The 14,815-nt window shown below is 37.4% G+C and overlaps 2 protein-coding genes across 3 annotated transcripts; both read left to right on the forward strand.

Moving 5' to 3' along the window:
• Positions 1 to 3,742: 3,742 nt before the first annotated feature.
• LOC140856971 (uncharacterized) lies at positions 3,743 to 6,183 on the forward strand. Its single transcript, XM_073255171.1, has 2 exons — positions 3,743 to 4,886; positions 4,994 to 6,183. The coding sequence occupies exons 1-2, from the start codon at positions 3,837 to 3,839 to the stop codon at positions 6,020 to 6,022; spliced, it is 2,079 nt and encodes a 692-aa protein (XP_073111272.1). The 5' UTR covers positions 3,743 to 3,836; the 3' UTR covers positions 6,023 to 6,183.
• Positions 6,184 to 12,067: 5,884 nt separating this feature from the next.
• LOC105042828 (uncharacterized) lies at positions 12,068 to 14,295 on the forward strand. 2 transcript variants are annotated; one of them, XM_010920164.2, is made up of 6 exons: positions 12,072 to 12,273; positions 12,366 to 12,811; positions 13,312 to 13,489; positions 13,580 to 13,662; positions 13,754 to 13,823; positions 13,901 to 14,295. In XM_010920164.2, exons 1-6 carry the CDS (start codon positions 12,222 to 12,224, stop codon positions 14,023 to 14,025), a joined length of 954 nt encoding a protein of 317 aa, XP_010918466.1. In that variant the 5' UTR covers positions 12,072 to 12,221; the 3' UTR covers positions 14,026 to 14,295. The 2 variants fall into 2 exon arrangements, with proteins under 2 accessions (XP_019705541.1, XP_010918466.1); XM_019849982.2 differs by lacking the exon at positions 13,754 to 13,823 and having other exon boundaries at positions 12,068 to 12,273.
• Positions 14,296 to 14,815: the final 520 nt, after the last annotated feature.

Genomic DNA, 14,815 nt, shown 5'->3' on the forward strand with positions numbered 1-14,815 from the left:
TTATCTTGTCCTTACTATTTGTGGTCATGATCACTGAAGTAATAGTGGTTACCATTCTTCACATAATCAAGATCTAGTTCATGAGTTATTCTGATCGATTTTCTCTCTGGACTTTCATTTTCTTCATGCTTATTTCATCCAATAATGATCTTCTAACATTATTAATACTTTTCATGTTTTGATATTGGATTTACATCATCATCATATTAGCACTATCATTATTATTATCATCATAATAATTATCATTATTATTTTTACTGTTATCATTATCATCATTATTATTATGATCATTATCATCATTAAGATCATCATCATCATCATCATTATCGTTATCTTTATCATTGTAATTATCATAATGATGATCATTATCATGATTTTTTTTTTTTTTTGAGGAAACATGATCATGATATCATCATCATTATCATCATCATGCTTGTTGCTCTTTCCGCCTATTTGCTGTTAAGCCTGTTGCTGCAAGGCTCTAGAGGACAGATATTGAGATCGATAATAAATTGAGTTGGAGAGCTGAGAGCTGAGCTAAGCTGATGAGACTACAAACGAACCTGCAAAAGAAATCTCAAAATCATAGGATATCTTTCGGTTTAGGACCCTCCGATGCTTAAGTCAATCAGGGCCTTCAGAATAGATAGTGGAAATGAAAAAGAAGAAAGCAAGAAGTATGAGTTTAAAAGTGAAATTAAGTGGAGTGAATTCTGATTTTTTTCAGTAAGAAATTTAGCAGAGTTTTATCTCTGTGAGTTTAGACTTACCTCCTAGAGAGTATCCTGTCCTCCTTATATAGAGGGTGCTCGTTGAAGCCTTAAGAAAAGTTTGTTAGGCCGTTAGAGATCTATTAGGTCATTAAAGATCTGTTAGGCCGTTAGGTTATTATAACAGAATGGCCGGCTATGTAGAGATTGTGGGACGGTTGCCCACATGACAATGAACTGGAATATAGCTGAAAGACCATTATTACTGAGCTGGATGATAGCTGCCAAATAACCATTTGTATTTCTAGTGGTACGTCAGTAATAGACCGATATGGAATAGCTAATATCAGTGACTATTTAAATTGGACATCATACCTTTAGTGTTAATAATCATGTCGATTGAATACCTAAGTAAGATGACGTAGATTGGACACAAATTAAAATGAGCATTCTGCCTACCATCAGTTCTGGATTAAGCCGACTAATAAATAGTACTGAAGAGGCAGATCGGTCATAAGCCAATATAACCCTGAGAAAACTATTAACTCAGATAATCCACTACCACATGTCTAGATAACGATGAGATCGGATAATATATACCAACAGAGCTTTTTCAAGAGTCCACTTGTGTATGACCTCAATACAAGTTCTTTTTGCTTAGTCTCTTATTTATCTATTTTATAAAATAATTTATAGGACCTCGAAAGTATTTCTGCAGTTCATCTGGATAACATGTAACATCTTACTATTAATAAGCTGATTCCTTGCAATGTGTTGCATTCCCATGTATGGAGTTTTATCTTGATTCTTTTATTTATGTATACCAATTTATTTCCAATGATTCATATATTATCGACATTTGCTGGACTGTGCTTGTAACTTTTAGTAAAGAATGCTCTAAATGCTTCCAATTAGATGTGTCTAAAGGAAGAATTTCTGATGCTATAGCGGAAATGAAGTATGCATTCCAGTGGTTGTATAGGTTTGTTTTCTTTATTTCTATATCAAATGCTGGAGCAGAACACCATCTGCTTCTTCATATTTCTCTTGCATTTAGCAAGAAATTTAAGTCAGCTATTTGATATTGCATTTCATCATTTTTCATTATACTGCTTTTTTCTACCGGTAACTTACATCTTATGTTATTTTTTTTAAAAAAAAAGGAAAGAAAACTTGCAGCTTATGTTCAGAGCTTTAATTTTACACCCCAAGTTATTTTAGCATTTGGTTGTGCATTTCTTGCCACGTTTTGTTAATTTCATCTTCTTTGTTAGATAATAGCTTGTGCACTCTAATGCAAATGCCTAAATGCTTCTGGTTGAATTGTGAAAAGTTGGGCCATGGAATACCTGAATTATTTAAGCACCCATTTTTAACTGCTTTCTGGGTGTGGGAAAGCTAAAAATTGAGGCAGAAACAATACTAATACTTCACTGTGGTACGTTTAGCATGCTTTTTTCTCAGTAAAGGTTGTCTCTTTCATGGTTTCTTACAGGATGCATTATTTAAAAACAGTCATATTGGAAATGGCTGACGTGTTTAATTAATGGCTGGATACCAGGTCATCATGCCACAGCTTAATGCCTGTTGCCTATTGTGTCTCAAATCAAATGGTTATGTTGATAAGCCTGGAACTGACCTTTCTGTAACTCTGCCTTGGAAGAAAACGAGTTTTTATCGGCCCATGGAACTTGACTGAAATCTAAGAAGGTTAAACTATTAAAATTGGCTTTTGGTGCGTGTTTGCTAGTGCATTTGATCTAGGGTCGGAGATGAGTCTAAAGATATCTTTAGGTTATTATTTTCTGTGGCAATATCTCTTTCAATCGTTTTCTGGTGGTGGTTTGTATGGTGTGGTGTATAATTTGTGTTGCGTGTGGCAGGAAAGAAGCATATTGCTTATCTAATAATATTCTTGCCAAGGACAGATAAAACCAAAGGATGTGAAAGTAGCAGAACCAAAATTAAGTTAGTTGGATTCCGCAAGCACTAACTATTGTAGATTTGTTGTACAAATAGCATTATTAAATTCTGGCATAGATTCGTTGACAAAATGGTATTATTAATATTTGCTTCTTTTTTCCAGTGATCATTGCACTTCTCTCCTCTTCAAGCATGACATCAGACAGGATGGAGCCATATTCAAATGAGATCGCTTTTTCATATAGTTCTATTATCTTATCTTGGTGGAATAAAATTATTCTGCAGCTTAGGGAGAACTGATCTCTCCTAATTACAATTTTGTCCCTATCCACTCTTTAAATTCATCAAAAAGTCGAACGGCAACTTCATTTTTGTATTAAAATTCGAATAATCACAAAAATCAATGAACTTACTTATTCTTCCGCTTATTTCTCCAACCAAAAAATAATTTATTTTACGGAATAAATTATCCTTTTATGGCAGAGGGATAGCTCTCCAAAAGTCACATCCCGCTACCAAATGCAACCTAAGATAGCTTTATCCAAGTGCTTGGCCTAGCCAGATGGTGTATGATATGAACTGGTCAATGTTAGGTGGCTTTTTTTTAGGCGAAATCCAACAGGTGTACAAATTACCACCCAAAGGCCAAAACCCATCCTGTCCGATGTCATGTGAAGTATGGAGCAGGAAAGGTAACCCCCACTCACTCCAAAAGGAAGAGATAAAGGGTGGAAAGCAATAATAAGGAAAAAAAAAACAACGGCCTTTCTAATCCCACGTGTCCAACGGTCAAATTTATTACCCGCCCCCTCTTATTCCAATTCTTGCTGCCGAATCTGGAGGATGCTGATCGCACCTGCTCCGAATGTAGCCGTTAGAAGATTCAAATACCCAAATTTTGAACACAAACTTAGATGATAAATTAATAATTTGACCAGGGCCCCACCGGAAGGTGGCCCTCCGATCAAAAGTAAGGAATTCTTTTTACGCCAGACATTCAACGGCTATCGTACGGTCCAAGGGGGGGAGTTTGTGGTCCAAACGATCCCCTTCCCTTCGTTCTCGGACCACTACCAACTCTCTCTCCTCCGTAGCAGCAGTGGTGGATATATACTAAACGCTGGGAATCCATAGACATCCTTTCAGTCTTTCATCTTCTCTTCCTCCTCTCTCCCATCTCTCTTTCTCTCTCTTCCTCTGCAAATGGGTCTTTGTTTCAGCAGGAAGGAAAGCCCTTCCCCTCCTTCCGATCCCATTCCAAAATGTGTTCCAAATGAGAAGAATGTGAAGGAGGAGAAGGAGAAGCAAAGAGTAGCAGCAGCTCAGCCAGAAGCAGAAGTAGCCACTGAGAAGAAGCAGGTCTTCGTCATCACCCAAGCTGCAAAGAAAACTGCCGCTGTCACTGCCGAGGAGAAGGATAGGAAGAAAGCGGAGACGCCCACAAAGAAGAGCTACAAAAAAGAAGAGAGCAGTGGGAGCGGTGGCGACCGGAGTCCTCTAGACCCAGTGAGGACTTCGAGCTGCACAAAGGAGGAGGTGGATGCTATACTTATCCAGTGCGGCCGCCTCAGCCGCAGCTCATCAGGGAAGGCTGGGCATAGGAGGAGGTACTCGGGCTCGAAGCGGAGCTACGATTTTGATAATGAGAAGAAGAGGGATGAGGAGGAGGAGGAGGAGTGGGAGAAGCCAATCTCTAGGCCTTCTCCTCACCGGAGGACACCCGGCAGGGAGCGGTCTGGAAGCAGGGAAAGGAGCAGTGGCGGGGGAAGAAGGGCGAGCCGATCACCAGGGAGGAGATCGCCAGGGAGGAGATCGGAAGCTCCAACTTCATCCAGCTCTGCCGGTGAGAAATCGAAGCAACCTGCGAAGATGGTGTCGGTTCCAGCGAGGGAGAAGGGTGGTGGGTTGGTCACCGAGGCTGGAGGGGCGGGTACGACGAGGGTCTCCTCTGCTGCGGCTAGCAAGAGAGGCGGTGAGGTCAGGGGACTGAGGAGCGCATCCCCTCGGTCCCGGTCGCCGGCGAATACCACGAGGACGGCAAATGAGAATGCGGTTCATCACAATGCTCAGCCTCAGTCCCTCAGCCGGAGCTCGTCCAGGAAGGCGGAGCAATCGCCTTACAGAAGGAATCCGATGGCGGAGATCGATGAAAACTCCCACAGGGGAAACCAGAATGGCAGCAGTAATTATAAGGCACAGAAGACCAAAGAAGGGGAGGAAGGGTTGAGAAAGCCAAGTCAATCACAGACTCAGGTGACAATCACTTGGCTCTTATTTTCGACTTTATGAAAGATCTTTGTTCTTCTATGGGTTGATTTTTATTTTTTTAGATTGATGTAATTTGATTTGTTTTATCACAGAAAGCGAGTGAAAACATTGCTAATTTGCGAAAATCCGAGAAGAGAAATGGAGGAGCAGTGGAGGTTTCGAATGGGGTTAAAAGCACCAATGTAATCACCAGCTCCCTTCGTGAGCAGCTAGTGAACTGCCAAGCCAAGGAGCAGCAAATGGAGCATGAGATAAGGGAGGGAGCTCTGCAGGTCAAAGGGGCTTCAAAGGATGGTGAGGCTCATTTGACAAGCAATGGAGTAGAAAGCCTCCATCCAATAACCATAACAAGAACTAGATCCTCGAGGAGATCTTCCAGAGATTTCGAGAATGCTCTGGATCTCAATCCAGATAATCACCTCAATCCGGCTTCCTATACCTCTTTGCTGCTCGAAGATATCCACAATTACCACCAGAAAAACACTGCCTTTTCTCTCCCTGCTTGTGTCTCCAAGGCCTGCTCCATCCTTGAGGCAGTGGCTGACCTCAACTCCTCCTGTTCTGAAAACAAGAGCTCTGAAGCAGACCGTTCTAACAACGATAATGACTCACTCAATGGGCGATTTGGAAGAAGGGGTTTGGTTCCAAAGGGGCCATTTGTTGAGTCTGAGATCGTTGTGAAGGATGATCTGATGGAGCCCAGCCTCCACAAATATATCTCGGTGAGAGACTTGGGAGGGGAGGTGGAGCCGCAAGAGTCAGCAGGGAGCAATAGCTTCATAGGACAGCCCTGGTCTTCTTCTTGGGAGCCCAATTCAGTCGATTCCACCGACCGATATTGGACTTCGCAGTCGATCAATGGCGACGAAGCTGAACAGCAGCAGCAACAGTCGATGCCAGATGTCGCCCGCAACTCTGAAGATCGGGGCAGGAGATTGAGGAGTGGATCTTGTACCAACAGCCTCCCAACTACAATGCCATCAGGCAGCAAGAAGATAGAGGTGGATCATCATCGCCCGCTTCACCGTGGTGGTAGCAGTCTTGGTGGTGGGAGTGGGAAAGCTGGTGGCAGTAGGTCCTTGTCACTTCCTGTTGCTGCTGCTGCTGCTGCTAGCTCTTAGCATCAATATCATGTGGCTTTAGTGTTGCAAACTTACTCATGTCTAGGTTGATGTCATAGCAAGAAAGTTTGCTCTTCAAAGATGTGATATTTTTCTCTCCTATACATTGTTCAGATGTAGTCATCGCAATGACAGAAGCAATGTATGCCCTTTTCATTGTTCTTCTTGTGTTTAATGTTCGGTAGAGACCTCAAATCATTTTGTTCCAGTGGAAATGTTAGGTATGTGAATTTGATTTGCACTTTGGCTGGATGCTATTTATGATTGGTATCATGAAGTTTGCATGACCTGTTCAGATAACATATTTGTCATGCCTGCAGTTTAAGAGCAGGCATTGGACCCCAGAAATTCAATGCTGTGATGTGGTCTCAGGAAGGCATCTTGAGATAGAACAGCTATGGTAAGATCGGATGATGAGACATTAGGACAATTAGCCTCCTCTCACCAAGTATGGGTGAAGCCTGTGCTAGGTAAAGCCAATGTTCATAGTATTAGTTGGATTTCTGAGTGAAAAAAAATATATCATCTGCAACATGTACACAGCGAAGGATCATATCATTAACAGTCCACAATGACTGGAACTGTCGTAAAAGCTACTTTTTAGGTTGACTAAAAGTGAAGGTGCACATTAATTTGGTCTCCACACAATGAACTTGAAGTTGTTCAAATTAAAATTTCAATTTTGAGCTCATATCCTTAGTCCAGTGATTGCTGATGTGAGCAACAGTACATGAAAACATTAAACTGGTTTTTGAGGTTCATAAAAGTAGTGAACTTACAAGCACCATCTCAAGATACCAAAAAAATTACATTAATTTGGTCTCCACACAATGAACTTGAAGTTGTTCAAATTAAAATTCAATTTTGAGCTCATATCCTTAGTCCAGTGATTGCTGATGTGAGCAACAGTACATGAAAACATTAAACTGGTTTTTGAGGATCATAAAAGTAGTGAACTTACAACCACCACCTCAAGATACCAAAAAAATTACATTATTGTAAATAAATAAACAAGAACTCCTCTGTTGTTGTTCGAACTTTCATCAGAAGACAAACCCAGATTCCTTATCAAGGATCAGACAAGCAGTTAACTGGAAATCAGATTATAATTTTGTCAAGGAGCATGACATTATGTCAAACATAATCAAATAAGAAGAAGATCATGTAGCTTGCCCATGCATACTTGAAGTCCTTTATAATTCATCATCTCTTTAATGAATAGAATATAGTCTAATAATAGCACATGATTAGAATATATTGACAGTATCATATGATATGTACTATTATACTTCATGGATTGCTTTCATGCTTCTTAATATTGTATTAGAAAGTCATTTTATTCCTTACTTTTCTCCCCACTGATAAGGACTAACTGTACGCAAGACCATTGATCATATTGTTATTTAATAAACAATCTTTAGATAACATGATAACCAACACAGAGTTGGTCTCTAAATATGTTTCGAATAGTTTAAATATATTGAGTGCAAAAAAAATAGTTTTATCTTTACTTGTACTTCTTTAACTTAGTAGCATTAGAAAAATATGCATATAAACCTTACAATTTTTATATAATTTTATATAAAAATTAGGATAAATTACAGCAACACCTCTTCAATTTTTCATGATTTGTACTTATACACCAAAAATTATCATTTTTTCAATTAGAACCCAAAACTTAAGATTTGGTTGCAATGTACCCTTGCCATCTTTCTCCATTCAAATCCATGAACATATGATTGTTATGTAATATAACTTTAGACACTAAATTTCATAAATATCCATCCTTTCTTAATTAGATAGGGGTTAGTTTTTTTGGTGGGAAGGGAGGAGATCACATGGCCATCATATACCTCCCATTTCTTTTTCTCTCTGTTGGATGGGAATTGTCCAATAGGAGGTGAGGGATCTAATTCTCTGTTTGTTGATTCTTTTTTTTCTTAATTGTAGATCCTCATTGTTCTCTATTTTTTATTCCTGAATTTTTTTATTTGATGATAAAGTGGGTTAGCAAATTTGGAGGTTTTATTGATATATTATTAGAGATTCTCTTGCCCTCTTTTCTCTCTTGCCCTCTCACCCTCTTATCTACTATTTTTGTGTTGAAACCCTCAGTACTTGCTATTGGAGCCGAGTTCCCTATGGGAAACATAGAGGAGGATGATAGGAGAACCCCTAGACCTATAAAACTTTTGTTCTCTTTCTTTAAATGAAAGAGAAACCAGACACTACCTATTTATTAAATCATAATAAAATCAGGATTTGTACAAAGCAAGGAACTATGAAACCAGAGAAAAAAAAATAAGAAAACAAACAAATAAAATCTCTATTACGGAGGTCAAAAGAACAAAGTCAAAAAGTTGAAGAAATGTTAAAGATCACACTTCTAGCATATGAGTCTCAAAAAAGTAGTCTCAATTGCTAGAGAAAAGCTTCAGGTAGAATTACGCCCTCAACCATGTGAGTTTTTATATATTACAACATAAAAGAATTAGCCCCCTTATATTCCTAGTATTCTTTTGTATTTTTAATCCCTCAATCAATGTAACAATCTTTATCATTTTATCTTTTATATTAAATCAGTAGTCTAACATCTTACACCTTATTTATCTTTTGTTGATCATATATTCATGATGTTTATAATCTTGTAATTAATGTATATATCTGTTATCTAGTATTTATTGGATGGTTTATTTTAGAAAAAAATATGAAATGAAGGCAACGAAATAGCAAAAACAGAAGGAGGCATTGGCAATGAAGTTGAGGACACAACAAATGGTATGATTTGATAACTGTAGGCTAGGTGCATGAATCTTAATGGATCTTTTTGTAGCTTTTGCAGAAATATATGGATTTAGAATGTACATTGATGAGAGGAAGAAGAGGGGCATTCCACCATCTGATTAAAAAGTTGGGGAGTGGGAGAGAAAGGCAATAGTGAAAAGCAGGGGGACAATAGAGAATCTAATGGCCGAATGGAGCTTGTGGATTTTTTGGACTTCGATGTTCCGATCATCGATAGTGGAGGAGGCATAAAAGAGGCATTAGGGCTATGCCTCTTCTTCTCGAACTCCATTTTTGAAGGATGTGCATCATTTAACTCTATCTTTTTAATGAATAGAATATAGTCTAATAATTGCACATGATTGGAATATATTGACAGTGTCATGTGATATGCACTATTGGTTGTACTTCATACAATAGATTACTTTCATGCTTCTTAAGATTGTCTTAGAAAGTCTTTTTGTTTCTTACTTTTCACCCCACTAGTGAGGACTAATTGTATGCAAGACCATTGATCATATTGCTCTTTAATGGGCAATTTTCAAATAACATGATTACCAACACAGAGTTGGTTTCTAAATATGTTTCGAATAGTTTAAATATATTTTGAGTGCAAAAAAATTGTTAATCTCTACTTCTTTAACTTGGTAGTTGTTAGAAAATGTGCATATAAGCCTTACATTTTTATATAATTATGTATAGAAATTAAAACTACATCTATAAAACAAAAATAAGTTAAATTGCATAGGCAAGGAAGAGGTAAACTTATCTTTATGGAACCATAATAAGTTTAACCATAGCTGATAGTCAAATTTTGGTTAACTTAGAGTTTGAGCAAATAGAATGGGTTTTATTTGAATTGTTAGAGATATTTTATGCAATATCATTTTGTAAATATGAGTAAGGCAGGGTGGTTCCCATGAATATGTAATGATAATGGGTGTTCTATTCAAAAATCATAATGATAATTGTTCAATCAAACAAAAATTCTATAGGTAAAGTTTTGCTTCTATATACTCCAAGAATGTTAATATGACTTTTTGATTAACATTCTTGAGTTACTCCAAAGCTTTATTCATTTTGAAAGGATTTTTTTCCAGTAATGATCACAACATAAAAATAGAAATAAGATAAATTGGGTACATTGATTAGTCTCATTGTAGATGCATTTTAGTGAAGAGGACTCCAAAATTATTGTATTGTTGGCAAGTCAAATTACAAATGTAATAATTGTTCAAATCATGATGAATGATTTGATAATCACTAGGTGCAAGATTCTTGAAGCAATTGTTTGATCTACCAAGTTTAGTCTGATAACAATGCATTACACAATTACTTGCCATTGAGATCAGCCATCGTCAAACCACATGATTCTCGCTGCTATCAACTCCAAAATATGAGCCTTCTTCTCTCTCCCTACTAACAATCTCAAGCATGATGATTGATTACTATGGTGCTAGCAAGCTCACCACATATCTCGCAAGAGCGTTGTCATCGTCATCCTCATCTAAACCATTGATATTGATATCAATTGCATAGAGTTCTTGAATATCATTCACACGACTAGCAAATCAATAATATTTCAAATGTTCCACATGATGAAGGTTGCATCAGTGCACGCTCTAAATTTTTAAATCAATCATGCCATGTAGCACTGATAGTGTACCTCCTACAATATAGGCATCAGTCCTATCAAAGAAGAAGATAGTTGACTCCATTGTAAAAGTTCCAATGGTGGCCGACACCCCAGTGGATTTTTGAGAGGGAAGGGTTTCCACCCCCACTGATTAGTCTTCATTACCCAACCCAACTTCAATGTCTCGGATATGGAACAAAATGGATACCCAAAACCCAATGGTTGATAGGCCCCCGTAATTGCACTAATCATAGCCAACTCGACTTATTTATTAATTAGGTTATATTGGTTAAGTTGGAGTATCCATTCAATTAGTAGGTGAGGTTTGGATTGTATTCGTAAACCTATTTATTAGATAATGCAGAGCCTGACATCAAATGTTAGAAGAATAAAGTAATAATTTATTAATAAATTTTTAAATAAAATATTTATAATAAATAATAAAATAAAAATATATAATCAAAATATTAAAAAATATCAATAAATATTTAATTTTATATATAAATAAAAATAAGTAAAAAATATTATCTTATGCCATCTGCAAAATAATTTTGATTGTGTAAAAATCTCAATAATCTCTTCCACATTAAAGATTGAAGAATAAATAAAAGATTAAAAAATAAATAAATAACTATTCTTTCTTTTTAAAAAATTATTATTTTTAATAAAAAATTAATATATAAATTAATTATATGGTCTTTTCTCAAATTGATAGACTTGTAATTTGTGTAAGATTAAAATATTGGTGAGGCATCATATATACAAATATATAGATAATAAATATTTTAAATTTTTTTTGAGGGATGGTGGCCCCCTCTGGTCCCTCTTACACTCTACCACTGTCCGACTCCACCTGAGTGGGCCTATTTCCACCCTTCCCCTATGCCATTTAGGGCTTGTTTGGTTCGTGAGAAGATTTTTTTTTTTTTTAGTAACTTTTCAGAAAGTTATTTTCTGTAAAGTTATTTTATGATAATAAATTTTTACATGTTTGGTTGATGGTAGAAAATAATTTATTATAGAGTAACTTATGTTTGGTTAAGTATTCATATTCCTAGAAAAACTATGTAGAATACCTATTATATCCTTAATAGATATAAGACCATACCTTTTTGCTCATAAATTTTATAAAAATAGTAATATTATATTTATATTTATATATTACAACATAATATTAGATCATAATAATTTATTATATTAATATAATATTAATATATATTAATATTATATTAATATAATACTAATATTTTAATATAATAAATTTATTAATATAGATATAAATATAATATTAAATATACTATTATATTAATATAAATATTAATATATTAATATAAATGCTATATTAATATTAATAAAAATATTATATTAACAAAAATATAAAAATACTATTAAAATATAATAAATATAATAATAATATTATATTAATATTCATTATTTCATCCCAATTATTCATTGATATTTGTAAAATTTAATCATGAATCTTAAAAAAATATTTTTAAAAATAAAAAAATTATTAATTTTAATCTTATAGATAAATTTTTATTTTTTATAATTTTTTTAATTTAAAACTTCAATCAAATAACAGATCCTTCTCTATTTTTCAGGAAGTGCCTGTTCCCCCTCCACCGAACCAAACAAGCCCGTAGCTTGTTAGCTGTTTGAAATCGGAAACGCGGGAGCGAGCAATAAAACTATAAAGGCGGGAGAGAGACCGGAGACAACCATCCTCTTCCTTCCCCAGCAACAAAACAACCGCTGAAAAGTTGAAGCCAACGAGAGATGAAGTTCAAAGCATTCCTCACCCAGGATGGCGTCAACCTCCTCGACAAGCGTATTTTCCCGCTATCCCTTTCCGTTCTCAACACTCCTCTTAGTCATTTCCTCAAACACCTAATCTCTACTATATCCCTTTCTCATTCCCAGGCTTCCTCCCGGCCCTCGACAAGCTTGGTCGCATCTGCCATGTCTACCTGACGCCCGACCACGCCATGTTCCTCCACAACCTTCTTGGCGGCGATGGCGTCCAGTCCGTCGCCCAGTTCAAGAAGGACGTCCTCTTCCGGGACTACGGTATCTCCAGCCAGAACGCTGACCGTATCGCCTTCGCCATCGACGCTGCCCTCCTCCACCGCGCCCTCCGCAGTGCTGTCACCATCCAGACCCAGGCCGGGGATGACACGACCGCTATCCAGATTAAGCTGGTCAAGAAGCTCCCTGCCGGGTCTCGCAATCCCACGCCGTTCCTCACCTTTGAGACAAAAGGGTTGCGCTCGGCTGTTGTGCAAGATGTCCCCATCTCGAAGCCTCTCTCTCGGGCCGATGTTCTCCAGCTTCAGTCTGCCCTTGATGCTGCCCAGGACCTCCCCCGGGTCTCCAACCTTACCTCAGTTTTTTTTTTCCTATAAAAGAAAAATTGGGACTTTTTAGCATTGGTAGTGGTTCTTCTCAGTTAGGTTTTTTGAAAAAATTTCTGTTTGTTTAATTAGGGATTTCCTGCATTTGGCTTAACTTCTGTCCTTTTCTGGTATCAAAATCCTTTTTTGCCCTATTTTGTCTGTGTATTGTTTGAGTCCCATCCAGTTGGTGTTGCTCTACTCTTTTTCCTTCTTTCCAGATAATCTGGGATGGATTACTAAATTCCTTTTCCTTTTGTGGATTAAAATTTCATTCTTTTGGCTTGTCTGCAACCTCTTTTTAGCTGTAATATAATGCTGACAATCCTCTCCTTTTCCATCTTGGATTTTTGAACTTGAGGCAATTGGTGGAGCTCCTGTCTATTTTGGCACATAATTTGATGCTGATATCCCTTTTTTCTTTTGGACATTGAAGATTTCATTCAGTTCTGTAAACCCTCAACTTTTGTTGGCAGACTCTGGTTCAGGTACCGGATCTGGCCCAGCTGCAGAACCTGGTCGACCGGCTCAAGAATGTCGGGGAGCTGCTCACGGTCGCCATTACACAGTACGGTGACCTCCATCTGCAAGTCTCAACCTCTCTCATCACTGTTGGTTCAGAGTTCAGGAGGCTCCGGGTCCTTGGGGTGCATGGTATGGCTTGAATCCTGTCTGTTGGTAATTGTATGCTTGAAAAAAGGGATAGCTTTATGGAAGGATGACATGTTTGGTTATCTATTTCAGCCAATGCTCCAGTGGGGGACCAGAACTTGAGTGCTCCAACACGCACTGAAATGGCAATTCAAAGGGGGGAAGCACTTTCAGTGGTTTGTGATCTATTTGGTTTCTTCGTTCTCACCTTCCATTTTCATATATTGATAGACCTGCTTAGGTGGGTTGTTTTGTGTGCTTATGCAGCAAGTGAGCATGAAGCACCTTGCCAAGAGTCTGCAATGCCATTTGGCAAAGCCAGATTGTTCCTTTTATGGTTGGTGTCTTAGAAGTGATTATGTTATCTTTTCATGGATTGGATTGGTTTGCTTATTTATTTTGAGTTCTTCGCAGGTATAGCTCCACAAGGTGCTTGCTTGATGGTGATATTCCAGTTCTTCATCCCAGGAACAAGATTGACGGATAAATCCATCAGCTTCCACTGCAGACTTCCAATCCTTGACCCAGGCTCTAGCTGAGAAAAGGCAGTTCAAGATTACTTGACCTCAAGTAGATGGTTCCAAAATGACCAGACAGCATCTCCCATATACTTTATTCCTGGAAGGTTTGTAATCTGATCAGTTAGTTGAACCTCTAGAAGATTCCTCTGTACTCTTCTTACATTATCTGTCAATAATTTTGTAGTGTTAGGATTTGTGTGCCTAGAGTTAGATATGACTGATGAGAGTTGGTAATAGACAATGTACATTTGAAAAGAAAACAAGAATAAACTTTAATGATTTCAGGTTGTGCAATGTGATTGTTCTCCTGTTTGTCAGTGGCTTGCTGTTTCCCTTTATACAATTCTGTGAGTAAGCATCATAGGTTGTCATGATGATGTCATGTACTTAGAAAAGGGCAAGGGAAAGGGCCTCTCCTTGGGCCTTCAACCCACTCCTGAATTTGTTGTGTTAAATATGTTTTTCATAAGAATCTGTAGGATTTAGATGGTATCATCTTGTATTCAGGGTGACTTTTGAGTGGCTGCGAGGCTAGATTTTTTTTATGACTCTGTATTGGTTTTCTCCATTATATCTATACTCTCCACCATATAGTGAAACTTTCTCCATCATCTCCACCTATGGTCATAGGCTGCGGTGCCGAACCCTGAATTTATTTTATTTTTAATACTTGTTGCCTTCTGGCTATTTGTTGCAACACAGATTCTATCAATATAGACTATGATCTCCAACGTGCTGCTTCTTCTCCATTGCTTGAACAAAGCTATCTAGACAAATGCATAAAAGTTTTTATGAAAAATGTAAGATA

This window comes from Elaeis guineensis, chromosome 4, assembly GCF_000442705.2.
Source record: "Elaeis guineensis isolate ETL-2024a chromosome 4, EG11, whole genome shotgun sequence".
In the NCBI taxonomy this organism is placed as follows: domain Eukaryota; kingdom Viridiplantae; phylum Streptophyta; class Magnoliopsida; order Arecales; family Arecaceae; genus Elaeis; species Elaeis guineensis.